The sequence below is a fragment of the Rhinoraja longicauda genome, chromosome 4 (assembly GCF_053455715.1).
Source record: "Rhinoraja longicauda isolate Sanriku21f chromosome 4, sRhiLon1.1, whole genome shotgun sequence".
In the NCBI taxonomy this organism is placed as follows: Eukaryota; Metazoa; Chordata; class Chondrichthyes; order Rajiformes; family Arhynchobatidae; genus Rhinoraja; species Rhinoraja longicauda.
The window spans coordinates 70,647,069-70,664,478 of NC_135956.1; the positions used below are offsets into that span (position 1 = coordinate 70,647,069).

The following is a 17,410-nucleotide window of genomic DNA, read 5'->3' on the forward strand; positions in this document are numbered from 1 at the left end:
GGGTAAGAACCAGCTCTGCTAGGCGGAGGAGAGTGTTGGTCGATGGGGATTGGCTGGTTCTACGGTCGAGGAAGAAACGGAGGGCTTCGAGACCATCCTTGTGGGGGATGGAAGTGTAGAGTGACTGGACATCCATGGTGAAAATGAGGGAGTGGGGGCCTGGGAACCGGAAGTTATCCAAGAGATGGAGAGCGTGTGAGGTGTCTTGGACGTAGGTGGGGAGGGATTTGACCAGGGGGGATAGGATGGAGTCGAGGTAGGTAGAGATAAGTTCGGTGGGGCATGAGCAGGCAGAGACAATGGGTCCGCCGGGACAATTGTGTTTGTGGATTTTGGGTAGGAGGTAGAATCGGGCCGTGCGGGGCTGGGGAACTATGAGATTGGAGGCACTGAGGGGTAGTTCGCCGGAGTTGGTGAGGTCGGTGATGGTGCTGCTGATGAAGGTCTGGTGTTCATCGGTGGGGTCATGGTCCAGGGATAGGTAGGAAGAGGTGTCTGATAGTTGTCGTCTGGCCTCGGTGCGGTAGAGGTCAGCACGCCAGACTACCACAGCCCCTCCCTTGTCAGCGGGTTTAATTATTAAGTCCGGGTTGTTGCGGAGTGAGTTGAGGGCTGCACGTTCAGGAGGGGAGAGGTTAGAGTTAGTCCCAGCGTGGGAGGTCTAGGTCCCCGACGCTGGGGGGGACCGGTGAAGGCGCCCCTCTACGCAAGGAGGACGAGCGACAGCGCTCCTGGAGGTGGGAGAACTGGGACCTGGCGGTGGGAGGATCACTGGCAACGGTGGGAGGACCACTGGCGGCGCCCCCGGCGGTGGGAGGAGCGCAGCGCCGAGGGGCGGACGTGGAGGCGGCGCCGGGCCTGAGTCGGGGCGAGTGCGGGCCCGCGAGTGGATGCGGGCGGCCAGGCCGAGCGCGGTGTAGCTCACCCGTCGCACGGGCCATGCGGCCGGCGGTCTGAGGGGGAGGGGGGGGGACGAGAGAGATGGCGGCGAGCTGGCAGGACGCGCTGGCCGACAAGGCCGAGCTGCTGCTGGGGCGGCTGGAGGAGGGTGTGTGGGCCGGCTTGGGCCTGCTCCGCACCGGCCTGGGCATCGACCCGGGCTCGGCCGCTTGGCTGCTGCTGCTGCTGGCGGCCGCCGCAGTCGGCCTGGCTCTGCTGTTGTTGCTGTTGTCTGGCGTGTGGGCGGCCGCCTGCGGCCTGTGCCGCTTCCTGGGGCTAGGGGGGAGCAGCGGACCGGCCTCGGTCCAAGGAGGCCGCCGGAGGAGCGGCAGCGGCGCCAGGAACAGGGACCGCAGCCCCGCCGAGGTGCAGCTACAGCGGGCAGAGGAGCAGAGGAAGCGGGGCCGCAGGAGGGAGAAGCCAAAGGTAGGCCCGGATTTTACCCTTCTCCCCCCCTTTCCCCACCAATCTCCCCTTTCCCCACCAATCTCCCCCCTTTCCCCACCAATCTCCCCCCTTTCCCCACCAGTCTCCCCCCTTTCCCCACCAGTCTCCCCCCTTTCCCCACCAGTCTCCCCCCTTTCCCCACCAGTCTCCCCCCTTTCCCCACCAGTCTCCCCCCTTTCCCCACCAATCTCCCCCCTTTCCCCACCAATCTCCCCCCTTTCCCCACCAATCTCCCCCCTTTCCCCACCAATCTCCCCCCTTTCCCCACCAATCTCCTCCCCCATTCCATCTACTCTCTCTGATCCCCACCCTCTCCGATTCCCCCCTTCTCCGATTCCCCCCTCCCTGCCCCCTGCGACCCCCTTTCCCCTCCAGTCTCCCCATCCATACACCCTCCCTCCATCCCTACCCTCCCATTCCCACCCGACTCTGCCGTCATCACCCATCCTTATTCCCACCCTTGTTCCTATTAATGATCCTTTATACCCAGCCATACACCGAATCTAATGCTATGGAAATTACTGTAACCACCCTGAACCCAATAACCTTAAACCAAAACCTCTTCAACTGTCTGAAGATGGATCCCGACATGAAACGTCATCGCCTCTCCATTCACCTCCACAGATGCTCCCGGACCCAATGAGTTCCTCCAGTATTTTGTGTTTTGCTCTGCAAGTGAATGTTCTCCTTGACCCTTCATAGTCCCCAGTAATTCATAAACCTTCTGCACCCTTTACCACATTTGATTTATATTCTTAAATTAAAAGCCCTTATCAATAACCTCCCTGCTTACCCTGAGCTCTTGTTGTTTTGTATCGTCCATGACACGCCAGGGCCCCTTATGTGTGTGGATGTTCATGTACTCCTTCCTGTATACTACCTGTCTCTCCACCACCCCATCTACCAGTCTCACCTCTTCTGAAACCGATGATCACCCTGAATCTATGCTGGTCCCCTGAAAATGAGCAGCATCTTTGCAACCATCGTTATCTACTCGTGTTTAAACAGCCTCATTCCCGACCCCGTGCCATTAATAACCCCTGTACTCTGTCTAATATTTAACTCTTATCGGCTATTTGCCCTGTTGCAACATTTTATTTAATTGTTCAGTATGAGGCTGGAACTTTTCTTTTCGTTTCTTTCTCTTTGAAACAAAACCCCCAAAGGTTAGGGAAAGTGGTTTGTCTGTGCATGGCCAGAGTTTGGAGGGGAGGGGAGAGGAGGCGGGGAGGGGGTGGGATTTGAACTGGCCTGATCTGAGACGGGTGGATGAGGCACGAGTTGGGTTGGACTGATGCCAGGCCCAGTATGTGTGATGTGGCAGTTACAGAGAAACAGCTCCAGAAAATCGTGGCCTGAGCTGAATTTGCCAGCATGCACTTGCAGCAGTTTTTGTGTGTAATCTCGCACTGGATGCCCGATTTTTATCTTTTCTTCCATTAAGTAGTTATTTCCTCTTCAGTGTGAATGAGCAGGAGTTCCTCTAAATAAGAATTGTTCTCCAGCTTGACGGTGGTCATAAACTTCCCTGCTGGCTGGCAAATAAAATGTTTGCCTTGCATTTGCTACTTTATCAAGGCACAGCAGCCGATAAAATGCCCAAGGGTATTCATGCTAGGGTATTCATGCTAACACTGCGCTTCGTAATGAGAGAATTTGTCGGTCTGTTTCTGCTTTAAATATTTAATACCATGGGTGCAGGAAATCTGAAATAAAAGCTGATCCGAGGAAAATCCTTGACCTAAAACCATGACCTTTTTCTCCCTTCCCACTGTTGCAGTCTGACTTGTCTGATAGACACAAAACGCTGGAGTAACTCAGCCGGTCAGGCAGCATATCTGGAGAGAAGGAAGAGTGTCGTGCTTGCTCAGTTTGTCCAGCATTTTCTGTTTTTCTTTAGATTTCCAGCATTTACAGTTTTAGTTTTATTTTCATTTGCTGCTTATTGTTTCAACCCTAACACTCAAATAATACAATTTAAAGTTTGCTTGCATGTTTGACCTAATAGCAGCAAGCGCAATGATGCTGATAAATAATGATGTATTTATGGAACTTTTGGTGTATTTATGTATAATTATGTATTTATGGAACACCCTTGGTGTTCTAAAAATATTTGCAAAGTGCTGCTGAGAATGGGCATGAGAGTTGGGAACATAAGCCATATGTGTTTTGAAAAGGCGTGAGAAGATAGAAATGATTCAAAAGATCTAAGAAGAGGAAATCATAAAATGCTGGAGTAACTCAGCGGGACATGCAGCTTCTCTGGAGAGAAGAAATGGGTGATGTTTCGGGTCGAGACCCATCTTCAAATTGATGTCGGAGTGGGCGGGACAGATAAAATGTAATCGGAGACAATTAGACTGGTGGGAGAACTGGGGAGGGGATAAAGAGGGAAAGCAAGGGCTATTTGAAGTTAGAGAAGTTAATGTTCTTACTGCTGGGGTGCAAGCTACCCAAGGGAAATATGAGGTGCTGTTCCTCCAATTTGCGCTGGGCCTCACTCTGACAATGGAGGAGGCCGAGGACAGAAAGGTCAGATTGGAAATGGGAGGGGGGTTGAAGTGCTGAGCAACCGGGAGATCTGGTAAGTTAAGACGGACTGAGCAGAAGTGTTCAGCGATAAACCCCCGCCTAGTCTTGCCGAGAAGTTGACACTGGAACAACGGATGCAATAGATGAGGTTGGAGGAGGTGCAAGTGAACCTTTGCCTCACCTGGAAAGACTGATGGGTCCTTGGATGGAGTCGAGGGGCAAGGTAAAGGGACAGGTGTTGCATCTCTTGCAGTTGCAGAGGAAAGTACTTTGGGAGGGAATGGTTTGGGTGGGAAGGGACCAGGGAGTTTCGGAGGGAATGGTCTCTGCGGAAAGCAGAAAGGGGTGGAGATGGAAGATGTGGCCAGTAGTGGGATCACGTTGGAGGTGGCGAAAATGTTGGAGGATTATATGCTGTCTAGGGTGAGACTGGTCCTTGATTATGCTGGTGGCCTTGTTGAAGCAACATGAAATGCAGATGGGGGTCAGTGGAAGGGCATTTGGTTTGAGGGATGGTCTGGGCTAGGTCCACAGCTCTCTTTTTCCCTCTCAACCCCATTCTGCTGCCGTCTCCATATAACCCTTGACATCCTTACTAATCAAGAACCTATCAATCTCTGCTTTAAAAATGACTTGTCCTCAGTTACCGTTTGTGGCAATCGCCACCCTCTGTCAACGCAAGTCAACGCAAGCAAGTCAACGCTGTGGTAAAAGCCAGCTTCTTCCAACTTCGAACCATAGCTAAAATCAAACCTTTCCTCCAATTCGACGACACAGAAAAAATCATTCACGCTTTCATTTCCTCCCGCCTAGACTACTGCAACTCCCTATACACTGGGATCAGCCAATCTTCCCTGTCCCGCCTGCAACTGGTCCAAAACGCCGCAGCGAGACTCCTGACGGGTACCCGTAAAAGGGACCACATCACCCCGATTCTGGCCTCTCTCCACTGGCTCCCTGTACGGTACAGAATCAACTTCAAGCTCCTCCTATTCACGTATAAAGCCCTAAATGGACACTCCCCCCCCTACATCAAAAATCTTCTAACCCCCCTCTCTAACTCCAGGTCCCTCAGGTCGGCCGACTTGGGGCTACTCACTATCCCGCGGTCTAGGCTTAAGCTCAGGGGTGACCGCGCTTTTGCGGTTGCAGCTCCTAGACTGTGGAACAGCATCCCTCTCCCCATCAGAACTGCCCCCTCCATCGACTCCTTTAAGTCCAGGCTCAAAACCTATTTCTACTCCCTAGCATTTGAGGCTCATTGAGGAGGCGCTGTGAACTGTTTGCATGCTACTGTATGTTTCATTTTTTTTCCATTGGAACCTAATCAGATGTACAGCACTTTGGTCAACGTGGGTTGTTTTTAAATGTGCTATACAAATAAAATTGACTTGACTTTGGCCAAAGAAATTCCTCCTCATCTCCATTCTAAAGGTGCATCCTTTTATTCCGAGGCTGTGCCCTCTGATCCGCGACTTTCCCACTACTGGAAACATTCTCTCCACATCCACTCTATCTAGACCCAGGCACACTGTGCCAGAGACCCGGATCCTGACCTCGGGCGCTGTCTGTGTAGAGTTTGCACATTCTCCCTGTGACCATGTGGGTTTCCTCCCACATCCTGGAGATGTGTGAGTTTGCGGGATAATTAGCTTCTGTAAATTGTCCCTAGTGTGTAAGGAGTGGATGAGAAAACGGGTTAACGTAGAGCTAAGTGAAAAATAGCCGGTGCGGACTCGGTGGGCCGAAGGCCTGTTTCCATGCCGTATAAAAGACAGTGTGGGAAAGCTTTGCAAATGGATCTCAAGTAAGGCTGTGCAGGGAAATCATTGCAGTGAAGGCTGCAGAATATAAATGGGAGCTGGTGCAACACGAGGCAGGCTGTGGAGAGTGAGTGATTTAAACAAAACCAGCTGAGTCATGGATGGATTGTGCTGCGTCGCTAAGGTGGAGTTGACTAGTTTGGTGATGACCAATGTAGACCTAAATAGTCCACATTCCAAACTATCTCATGCCCTAGCTATAATCAAGTTGCAATAGGCGAGAAGATTGTTTGCTAGAGGCGATAGAATTAACGGTGCGGACAATGCAATCATCTGGCTCTGTGAAAAAAACTTTTTTTAAAGCATGCACAAAATGCCAGTGGTAGGAGGTGTACGTGACAAAATACAAAGCTTGTGGTTTTCTGTTAACCCTCCTGGAGCACTTGGGAAGGTTGGTAATTAGTTACAGATGATAGTTCAAACAGTACCAGGGTAGTTCCACTCCAGTTCTATTTCAGGTGTTCTTTTCAAGTGCCACTCAGATGTCTTGTATCCAAAGGCATATTTAACTAATAGGCGGAGAAGTGACGTGCTATTGTGGATCAAATAAACATTTTAAGGTGGCAGATCTACCAATTTTGGTTTTGGATAGTCTTGCTGAGCTGTATGCATAAAAATGTATTTCACTGTACCTGGTACACGCGACAATAAAGAAACCATTGACCGTTAAATAAGTTAGGGTGATGTTGCATTGAGGAAGAAAAATAGGGCGGTGTGTTCACCATAGCAGAACATAGACATAGTAGGACAGGACAGGACAGGAACACGTCCTTTGGCCCAAAATGTCCGTGTTGAACATGATGCCAAGATCAACAAATTTCCTCTGCCTGCACGTGACCCAGATCCCTCCATTCCCTGCATATCCATGCGCCTATCTAAAAGCCTCTTAAATGTCACTATCGTATCTGCCTCCACCACCACACCTGGCAGAACGTATCACTCTGCCTCCACCACTCTCGATGTGTTTAAACACCCTCCCCCCCCCATCTATAGAACTCAGCCCTCCGATCTTTCACATTTCCACCCTGAGGTAAAAGGTTTTGACTGTCTGCCCTATCAATGCCTCTCATACTTTTATATAATATTATTTATATCTCATTTTAAAATTATAACAAATGTTTTAAAAATAAATTAAAATAAACTTATTAGGTTCAAGAATTCATAACATATTAAATAATCGTATCATCGTGTTGGTATGAATTGAATAGTTTTTCAGTTAAATCAAATTGTGGGGAAGCAGTTGATTTAATCTGCTGCTATGTTTTTAGTTTAGTTTAGAGAAACAACGTGGAAACGCCCTTTGGCTCACTGAGTCATGCCGACCATCCATCACCTGACCACTAGTTCTACTGCTTTCGCATCCTGCACACCATTTGTTGGCAAATGGACCCCTTTTTCTGCTGCCTCTCATTGTGTACTTGTGTATTGGTGGCCAATTATAACCATGTACCATTAGACTTAGTGCTTCCATTCCTACTACACAATCAGACAAAAAGGCCACTGTAATCAAATGATTTTCTGGGCACTTGTGAGAAATGCTGACTGAAAACATATTCACAGGAAAAAGTAGAATTTTGTTTTGTGGTTTTCCCAATTGCTGTGGATTACAGACACTTTTTTAATCATTGTAATAAATTATATGCAAAATATCACGGTGACAGAGTATTTGATGTCCTCCAGCTGTCACGTTGGCCTGTGTTTCTTGCAGAGAAAGACATGGCCTCTCTTTCCCTGTAAGTTTGACGATCAAAGACTAGCGTGCCTTTCATAGAAACATAGAAAATAGGTGCAGGAGGAGGCCATTCAGCCCTTCGACCCGGCACCGCCATTCGTTGTGATCATGGCTGATCGTTCCCAATCAATATCTTTCAGGTGAGAGGGACAAAGTTTAAAGGAGATGTGCGGGTTTTTTACACAGAGTGGTGGGTGCCTGAAACATGCTGCCAGGGGGTGGTGGAGGTAGATGCGATTGGTGGCATTTAAAACACTTTTGCCCAGGCACATTGGATATATACAGGGAATGGAGGGATATGGATTACAAGCAGACAGAGGAGATTAGTTTAATTCAGCACCATGTTTGGCACAGACTTTGTTAGCCGAAGGACCTGTACTGTTCAAAGTTCGGTAGGGACATTTAAGAGGCTTTTGGATAGGCGCATGGATATATAGGTGGATATAGATCTTGTCAGGCCAGATGAGATGAGTTGAATATAGGGAACTGCTGATGCTGGTTTGTAAAAAGACACACAATGCAGGAGTAACTCAGTGGGTCTGGCAGCATCTCTGGGTAGATGATGTTCCTATCCATGTTTTCCAACAATGCTCCACGACTCGCTGAGTTACTCCAGCACTTTGTGTCTTTTTTTAGATTAGTTTAACTTGTCATCATATTCAGCACATTCTGGTTAATAAAGTTAACTTAATTCACTGTTGAATTGATTGGGGACTTTGATTCTGTCACCCCCTGATTTGGATACCCCACATGTAACGCCTTAACTACTTCCTTACAAACTCCTTTTTAATTTTAAAGTTGTGCATACATGGTTTTGGATGTGGAAATGGCTGCTGTCCATTCCATCCTGCACCAGTGCAGAGCTGAGGGAGTTGGGGGTGTTATCTCGGTACACCTCTACCATAATCATCCAAGAGAGGTGGTCTTAAACTTTACTCTATTTTAAGCGTCAGCACTGTCTACATTCGAAGACTACGTTCATAAGAGGTACAGACTGCAAGGAATAGATTGCTCAGCTGTGAATCGATGCTGTGGTCCAAGTGGATGCTCCCTCTACCAAACAATCCTATAATACAAATTAACTGCAGATGCTGGTTTACTCGGAAGATAGACACAAAATGCTGGAGTAACTCAGCAGTCAGGCAGTATCTCTGGAGAGAATGGATAGGTGATGTCCCGACCCGAAACGTCACCTATCCATTTTATCCAGTGATGTCGCCTGACCTGCTGAGATACTCCAGGACTTTGTGTCTATCAAAATATGTTGCCTTGTGCATGTGGGATCAGTAAACTATTTCTGTACAATTTGCTAATCGGGGATGTGCTTGGGTATGGTAATACTCTACTGGACTGTTTGTAAGAAAAGAATTTCACTGCTTTTGCGCTTTTGCACTTTGCACATGTGACAATAAAACCACCTTGAACCATTCATTGTATTCAGCTGGATAACTTGCAAAATTAACACTGATTCTCCCTCTGCCGATGCTGCCTAATCTGCTGGATATTTCCTGCTGTTTGTGCATTCATGTTAGACCTGCAACTTGCGGTGCTTTGCTTATTGATTCTATTCTAGACGTGCTGCATTTACAGAATTTGAGAGAACAGTGCAAATAAGGCAAAGTCATTCAGCCCTCCTGGTGATAGCTCTTTGATTAAACTGCTGATCTCATTGCTTCGCTCCTTTCTAGGTAGCCGTATTAAGTTTCATTTCATATTTTTTAGCCAGTTGTGTCTGACACTTGCTGTAGAGGTTGTATCCTACTGGGACAATCATAATATACTGCACAAATATATGCTTATCCTTCGCCCCTCGTGCTCTTTTTCCTCAAATTGCATATCCTCAACTTACAGACCCTTCATTTATCTCAAAACGTCAAATGTCTTTGAGCACATCTATTAAATCTTCCTTTGACTTTTCTGCTGGTCATACAGTGTGGGAAAAGGCTCTTAGGCCCAACTTGTCCCGCCGACCAACATGTCCTAGCTACACTAGTCCTATCCACATGTGTTTGGCCCGCATCCATGTACCTATCCAAATATTTTTTAAACGTTGTGATAGTATCTGCTTCAACTACATCCGGCAGCTCATTCTATATACCCACCATTCTCTTAGTGAAAAAACTGCCCCATGGATTCCTATTAAGCCTCCGCTTCCCTCCCCCCCCCCCTAATCTTATACCTACTCTGCGTTTACCTTCTGAAGAAGGGTGTCGTCCCGAAATGCCACCCATTTCTTCTCTCCAGAGATGCTGCCTGTCCCGCTGAGTTACTCCAACTTTTTGTGTCTATCTGCGTTTACCTTATCTATTCTTCTCATGATCTTACACATTTCTAGGATCACCCCTCATCCTCCTGTGCTCCACGGAATAATGTCTTAGCCTGCACAACCTCTCCCTGTCGCTCAGGCCCTCGATTACTGGCAGCATCCTCGTATATCATCTCTGCACCGCAAAATAATACATTTCTCAGGATGTCACTTTTGATTATTGTTACTACAGCTCAAAGGCAAAATTTAACTGCTCACTTCGCGTCCATTTAAGTCTACCTGCTCAGCATTTGATGAGTTGTAATGAAGTTAGTGAGGCTGGTGGGTGGAGAGATGGGTACTGCCATTTCCCAACCCTCAAAGAAAACTCTTAATGCCATGCTTAATGGGGACGATTCTAATTACAGTGCAAAAGTTTCCATGCTATATAAGGACATAGGAATTGATGATGGAATTCTAAAAATAAGGATAGATGGTTGACCTTTTTTTAAAATGGAGGCTATTGCATCTGCAGATCTGGTCCATTTGACTGAATGTCAAACTCTGCTCCATCTGAAGCTGATAAGCTAATTTCCATGGTCCCAGTGCAACTTTAAATCAATTAAAAATATTAAATATGGCAAAACAAAGCAAAGTGCTGGAGTAACTCAGCGGGTCAGGCAGCATCTCTGGAGAATAGGGCATGGGTGACGTTTTCAATCTGGGGTCTTCTTCAGACTCAAGATTGAAGGTGTGGATGTGGCAGAGAATAAAGTAAAGTGGACGTCCATTGCAGGCCTGGGTGAATGAGGCCCGGAGATGCGGGAGAGACAGCGAGGGCCTGATGGGTGCGGTGCAGTAGCGCAGCGGAAGAGTTGCTGCCTCACTGCGCTGGAGACCTGGATTTGATTCTGACCTCTTTGTGGAGTTTGCTCGTTTTCCGTGACCGCCTGGGTTTTCCCCGGGTGCTCCCGCATCCTCCCACATTTCAAAGATAAGCGGGTTTGAAGGTTATTTGCCTCTGCAAATGGGTCCTAGTGTGTAGTGGGTGATCATTGGTTGGCATGGAGGAGACTGTCAAACGCCGTACAGGGAAGGGAAACCGTTGTGAGAAGTGGTGCATTGAATGTGGCTACCTGAGACCCTGGTTGGACCTGAACTTGGGAGGCCTGGAATTGGAGCTGGAAGCCACGTGGCATGGGCAAGTGCTGAGGAAACACGCAGGCTCTGGTAGCAAGTCAGGGTCAGAACATGGTCGAAGAGCAGCTGGAATTACAGGGAGAGCAGTGAGAGAGAGACTCACAGAAATGCTGTCGGAGAGAGGAGGAAAACTTCAAAGCAGGCATACCTTGAGATTTTGCAGTGCAGCAGTAAAACGTAGACACAAGGAACTGCAAATGGTTACAAAAAAGACACAAAGTCCTGGAGAAATTCAGCGGGCTGGGCAACATCTCTGGATAGGTGATGTTTCGGGTCAGGGGGCTTCGTTAGACTGATTGTAGTAGGGGGTAGAAAACTTTCTTTCGACCTGACTCAAAACATTGTCTATCCATGTTCTCCAGAGATCCTGCCTGACTCGCTGAGTTACTCCAGCACTCCAGTGTCTGTAGTTCCTTGTCTCTACTTGATTGGGTAGCACTGGAGCAGATTCAGTAGTTTACAAAATGGGAATGTATTGACACTTGTGAAGGAAAGGTAAGCAGGGTTATGGGGACATAGCAGTATAATATAACTAATATATTTTTCAAGGAGCTAGCACAGAAGCAATGGGTTCAAATCCATCCTGTGCTATTAGCTCAAGTGTGCACCAGCAACCAACAGTGCAGTAAATCAAAGATAGACACAAAAATGCTGGAGTAACTCAGTGGGTTAGGCAGCATCTCTGGAGAAAATGTGTAGGAAAGAACTGCAGATGCTGGTTTAAATCGAAGGTAGACACAAAATGCTGGAGTAACTCAGCGGGATAGGCAGCATCTCTGGAGAGAAGGAATGGGTGCCGTTTCAGGCCGAGATCCTTCTTCAGACTCTCTGGAGAAATGTCGGATGAAGGGTTCTGACCCGAAATGTCACCTATTCCTTCTCTCCAGAGATGCTGCCCGCCTCCCTGAGTTTCTCCAGCATTTTGTGCCTATCTTAGGTATAAACCACTGTCTGCAGTTCCTTCCAACACAGTGTACAAAATCAATCTTGATACTTGAGTTAGCCCCTTGAGACCGAGAATAATATTCCTAGTGGTGGATAGGAAAGGTTTAGGGGGATATGGGCCAAACATGGTCAGGTGGGTCTTGCGTAGATGGGGCATCTTGTTGGCATAGGCAAGATGAGCTGAAGGTCCTGTTTCCATGCTCGATTACTCTGTATCCCAAGGTTGTTTAGCCACTCAATAGCTGCAACTCTTGCTTTGTAATGTTGGTATTAAATTTTGTATCATTCCTTCATTAAATGCTCTTTTTAATTTGCTAATTTAATCTTTGTAACAGCCCTCTAGGTTGTCGTGATAAAACCTGACATATGAGCTAATCCTCATTTAAAGTAGTGTCCCATAGATGTATTTCTGCAGATTAAGGACATGGGTCAAAGTGGATAACAGCAATCCTTTTGAACAGATGCTTTTCCATTTCATCACCGTGGCGCAGCGGTAGAGCTGCCGCCTCAGTGTCGGAGACTCGGCTTTGATCCTGATCTCGGGTGCTGTCTGTGGAGTTTTGCACGTTCTCCCTGTGACCACGTGGGTTTCCTCCGGGTGCTCCAGTTTCCTCACACATCCAAAAGACGTGCAGGTTTGTAGGTTAATTGGCCTCTGTAAATTGCCCATAGTGTGTAGTGGGATAACTAGTGTGATCAGGTTGATCAATGGTCGGTGCGGACTCTGGGCTGAATGGCTTATTTCCATGCTGTGTCTGGACAGGTACTACAAAAGCATGTAAAAGGCCCATAAACGGGGGCATGGAAAGGGAGGGGTAGGGAGGTTGTGGGTAAATGGGACTAGCTTTAGTGTGTCATCTTGGTCAGCACAGACGAGATGGGCTGAAGGGCCTGTTTCCGTCCAATATAGCTCTGACTCTTGAGGAGTTGGGGGTTTGAATTCCGTTAAATAATTAAGTTGAAAACTGCTATTAGCATTAGTGACTTACAAACCGCTTTATTGGTGTTTAAACTCCCGGATCAGTTCACCAATGAAAGAGATCTGCCATGCGGTCTTATTTCTGTGACTTCTGATTTATTGCGCAGTTTGTCTTTTAACTGCCCCCTATGTTTGGCAATAAACCCCAGTCTAGGGCAGTGAGGATTGCCCATGCTCTTCAAAGGAATAAATGTACCTTCAGGAGCATGGAGTTCATTCGACTGAATTGTCCTTTGTAAGGACCTAGATCACGAGGTGCACATGCAGAAGTAGATTATTTGTCCCTTCATGCCTGCTGTGACACACAGTTTACCCAGCACCACTTTTTTTTCACGTCCACGTCTCTTAATATCTGAAAATCTATCCGTCTTCAATCAAATTTGTTTAGTAACTGAACCATTACAAGGCCCTTGGGTGCAGAATTTCAAAGATTATCCACCCTTTGGGTAAAGAAATTTAGCCTTGACTTTCTCCTGAATGGCTGAGTCTGTATTTTGAGGCTCTGACCTCTGGTTCCAGATACTTCTGGAAACGCCCAGAGCTTAAACCCCACAAGAACTTTGCATGTTTCCATAAGATCGTACCATAATCTGACTCAGGAGAGTACAAGAAAGTCTGGAGAAACAAGGAACTGCAGATGTTGGTATCTTGACCAAAACACAGTGCTGGACGAATTCAATGGGTCAGGCAGCATCTGTGGAGGGAATGGACAGATGACCTTTTGGGTCGGCACCCTTCTTCAGACTGATGGGGGGGGGGGGGGTGGAGCTGGAAAATAGACCTTGTGGAGGGACAAGGCCTGACAAGTGATTGATGGATACGGATGGGGCAAATGAGGGAGGGGTGGTTTGTTTGGCAGATGGGTGGAGCAAGTGGTTGAATGGAAAAAAACCTGGTTTGCTCAAGACCTTTTCATGCCTCATACTGCTCATCTTGGGAATCAGTCTTTGGAACTGTTGCCATGCTCCCTCTAACCAAATATGTATTCCCTTAGATAGATTTAACAGACCTGTGCACAACATTCCAAAGCTGTTCTCATCACAGCTCTGCAATTAGAGCAAGTTATCTTTATTTGTACAAAGATCAACATACCATTTCAACAACAGGATTGTTGACCCGAAACTTGGAATGGTTTCTCTTTCTGCGGATGCTGGCTGATTGGCTGCGTTCCTCCAGCATTCCTTTTTCTGTTTTGTTTTCCATCATACTATTTGACTTCCAACTTCCTTGCTGTACCCGTATAAGCTTGAAAGGGCACACCACAAGACTCGGGATCAGCTTCTTCCTCTCTGTAACAGGCTTCCGAACGGTTTTTCGATAAGCTAGGATACTGTTCGATTCTTCTCTACCCCATTGTATATGTTGGATTTTGTCTGTGGAACTGGTGCTCTACAATATGTAGGAAGGAATTGCAGATGCTAGTTTACACCAAAGATAGACGCAAAATGTTGGTGTAACTCAGCGGGACAGGCAGCATCTCTGGATAGAAGGAATGGGTGGCATTTCAGCGTGAGACCATTCTTTTCGACCCGAAACGTCACCAATTCCTTCTATCCAGACATGCTGCCTGACTTGCTGAATTACTCCAGCCTTTTGTGTCTGTCTTCGGTTTAAACCAGCATCTGCAGTTCCTCCCGACACTTATTGGATATGGAGTGATGTGGAGTGAAGCAGGCAGATAAGAGTTGCACTTGGCATCTTATTCAGCAAAGACTTAAGAGGAAAGTCTTGCCAGGGGTGGCAGTGGAGGCAGATAGAATAGCGGCATTCAAAAGGCTTTTAATTGGGCACATGGATGTGCAGGGAATGGAGCTATATGTAACAGGTGCAGTTAGTAGAGAATAGTTTATCTTGGCTTCAAGATAGGCACAGACATTGTGGGCTGAAGGGCCTGTTGTGGAGATGTACTTTTCTATGTTTTGAGGTTTAAAACAGTTTAACAGATGTTAGAAGCTGTACCTTGGGTTGATACAGTTATTTTATTTGAAAAAAGCAAAAAAAATCTGCCGTACAAAATAAAGTGGTCTTTGTCCTTATCCCCAGTTAGATGTAGCCTCTGTTAGAACTGTGTGTGGCATATTGGGCTCTATGCCATAGGAAGGAAATGGAGGCACTAGTTTCACTCCTGATGCTTGGCATTAAAAAATAAAAAATCAGAAAATATAGAAGAGAAATGTTTTTGTTGGAATTTTGACACCACTCTGAGCATGGATGGGATGGAAACTTCTAAAAGGCTGGGATAGAATCGGAGATGTGTGGGAATGTGAAATTCCACGGTTAACAGTTGAGGAGGAAACTGTGTGCAGGTCCATCTTGGCCAGATAGCTGGAGGAAGGGGGAGTGGGACAGGATGGAACTTGTCAGGGCAGGCATCACTACAGGTTTTGTGGGCAGACTGGCCTATTGGTGTGGGGTATTCTTCGTGCAAGTTAACTGAAACATGACTGATCTCTCTGCCTTTCGGATTATGACACGTTTTTAGGATAACGGCTTACTGAGAATCAACAGTTGCACAAAGTATTTTACATTTTACATTTGCGCGAAGTAAAACCCAAGTTTGGTTTTTGAATTGATTGGAAGATACAGCACGGACCAGGCCCTTCAGCCCACCGAGTCCTCGCTGTTCATCGATCACCCGTTCACACTAGTTTTATGTTATCCCATTTCCTCATCCACTCCCTAAGCACTTGGGGCAATTTAGAGATGGACAATCAACTTACAAACCCCCACGTCCTTGGGATGTGGAGGAAACCAAAGCACCCGGAGGAAACCCACGCATTCACAGGGTGAATGTGCAAACTCCACTCAGATAGCACCTAAGGTTGGTATTGAACTTGGGCCTCTGGCACTAAGAGGCATCAGCTCTACCCGTTGCGCCACAAGTTGGTCAAATCAACTTTGGTAAAAAGAAGTGAAACCATTATCAGTGGTTTGATTTCCCTCCTGGGATGGCCAATAAGGTGCTGTACAATATTCATAAAATTAGAGCACATGGAATTAACGTAACGTATGGGGGTGAATTGAGCTTTATTCAGCCGAGAGTAGGAACATATCTGTCATATTTGGCTTGTATAGAGCCTCGGTGACACCATACCTGAAATACTTTAACGGTCTACGGAAGGGTACATTTGAAATAAATTGTAGCAAAAGTTCACCAGATTGATTTGTGGGAAGTGGGTTTGTTATAAGGAGAGAGAATAGGCCGATATACACTCCCAACTTCAGAAGATTTATAAAATCATCTAAACTCAGGAGTGATTTCCAAGTGATTCATGGGAACAAATTCTATGGGCTTGATGGGTAAATGTGAAGATGATGTTCTCACGGAAGGGCAGTCTAAAACTAGAGGGTCACCGTCTCAAAATATGAGGTTGTTCGTTTATGACAGAGTTGAGATTTGTAAAGCTCTTCAGGCGGGTGGCCAGTTGCCGAGTACGCACAAGATTAAGATTGATAATTGAGATATTAAGAGAAATGGGGTTAGTGAGGGAGCATTCAAAGTTCTAGTCGTGGTTGTGAAGTTGATCTTGCTGCCATCTGGGAGTAGCGCTTATTGTCTGCCAGTGTGATTGGTGCCAAAGTGGACAGGGTGTTCCTCGATCTTTAGAGTTGTGAGCTCAGTGCCACAGGTCCTTCCCCGTGTCATGTTTGTATGAAAGAAGAATAAATTAGTCGAGGAGCTATTAACCAGATGTCCATTAAATTTGTTGCATCAATATTTTGTGCCTTCCCTCTCACTTTTAGTTTTCCGACAAGTAAACGTTTTGGTTGTAAAACAAAATTGATTGATATGGACTCCGTCATGCAGCACAGAAACAGACCCATTGGCCCAACTTGTCCATGCTGACCCATACGCCCCATCTAAGCCAGTCCCATTTACCTGCGTTCAGCCCATATCCCTTTGAACCTTCCCTGTCGCTGTACGTCCAAATATCATACTTGTTCTTTGTTATACAATCTCTAATGCTCATGGTTGGTTCTTTATTTGCAGAAATCTCAGCCGAATGGACGAGCAGGAACCGAACCATTAGAAGAGGAAATCAATCAATCATTTGAGAAGATTATTGTGAAACAACTGGATGATGAGAAGAAAACTGAAAAGGTTTGTGAACATCAGATGTGTCTTGATTGTATTGTGTAATTTTTGTGTAATCCCATATCTTGGACTGCCATCTGAATTAATTACTAATATCTTTTATTTGCATTTATAACTAAATGTATATTTATATCTTCGATTTGCATTTATATCTATTTGCATTTATATCTAGTTGCATTTTATTTGCATTCATATCTTCTATTTGCATTTATATCCTTTTAAAACAAAATAGTCCCGAACCATTTCAAAGATGTTCAAACTAATGCACCCTGAATTGCAGGCATGTGGATTGACTATGGCAATAATTTGAAATTAATTGACAGTTTGAAAGGCATTATATTAGAATACAAAATCCCTAAATTTCATTGGTTCATGCTGGTACCAGTTTAGTTTAGAGATGCTGCATAGAATCAGGCCCTTCAGCCCACGGAGTCTGCGCCGACCACCAATCACCCCATACGAGTTCTATCCC

The 17,410-nt window shown here is 46.4% G+C and overlaps 1 protein-coding gene across 1 annotated transcript in view; it reads left to right on the plus strand.

Annotated features, from left to right (window-relative positions):
- The first annotated feature begins 832 nt into the window (after positions 1-832).
- Positions 833-17,410, plus strand: part of mtdha (metadherin a) — a 78,368-nt gene continuing 61,790 nt past the window's right edge. Inside the window, exons 1-2 of the mRNA XM_078398031.1 lie at positions 833-1,365; positions 16,834-16,944. Of these exons, the coding sequence (XP_078254157.1) occupies positions 982-1,365; positions 16,834-16,944 (495 nt within the window). The 5' untranslated portion in view covers positions 833-981. The remainder of the gene's footprint in view (positions 1,366-16,833; positions 16,945-17,410) is intronic.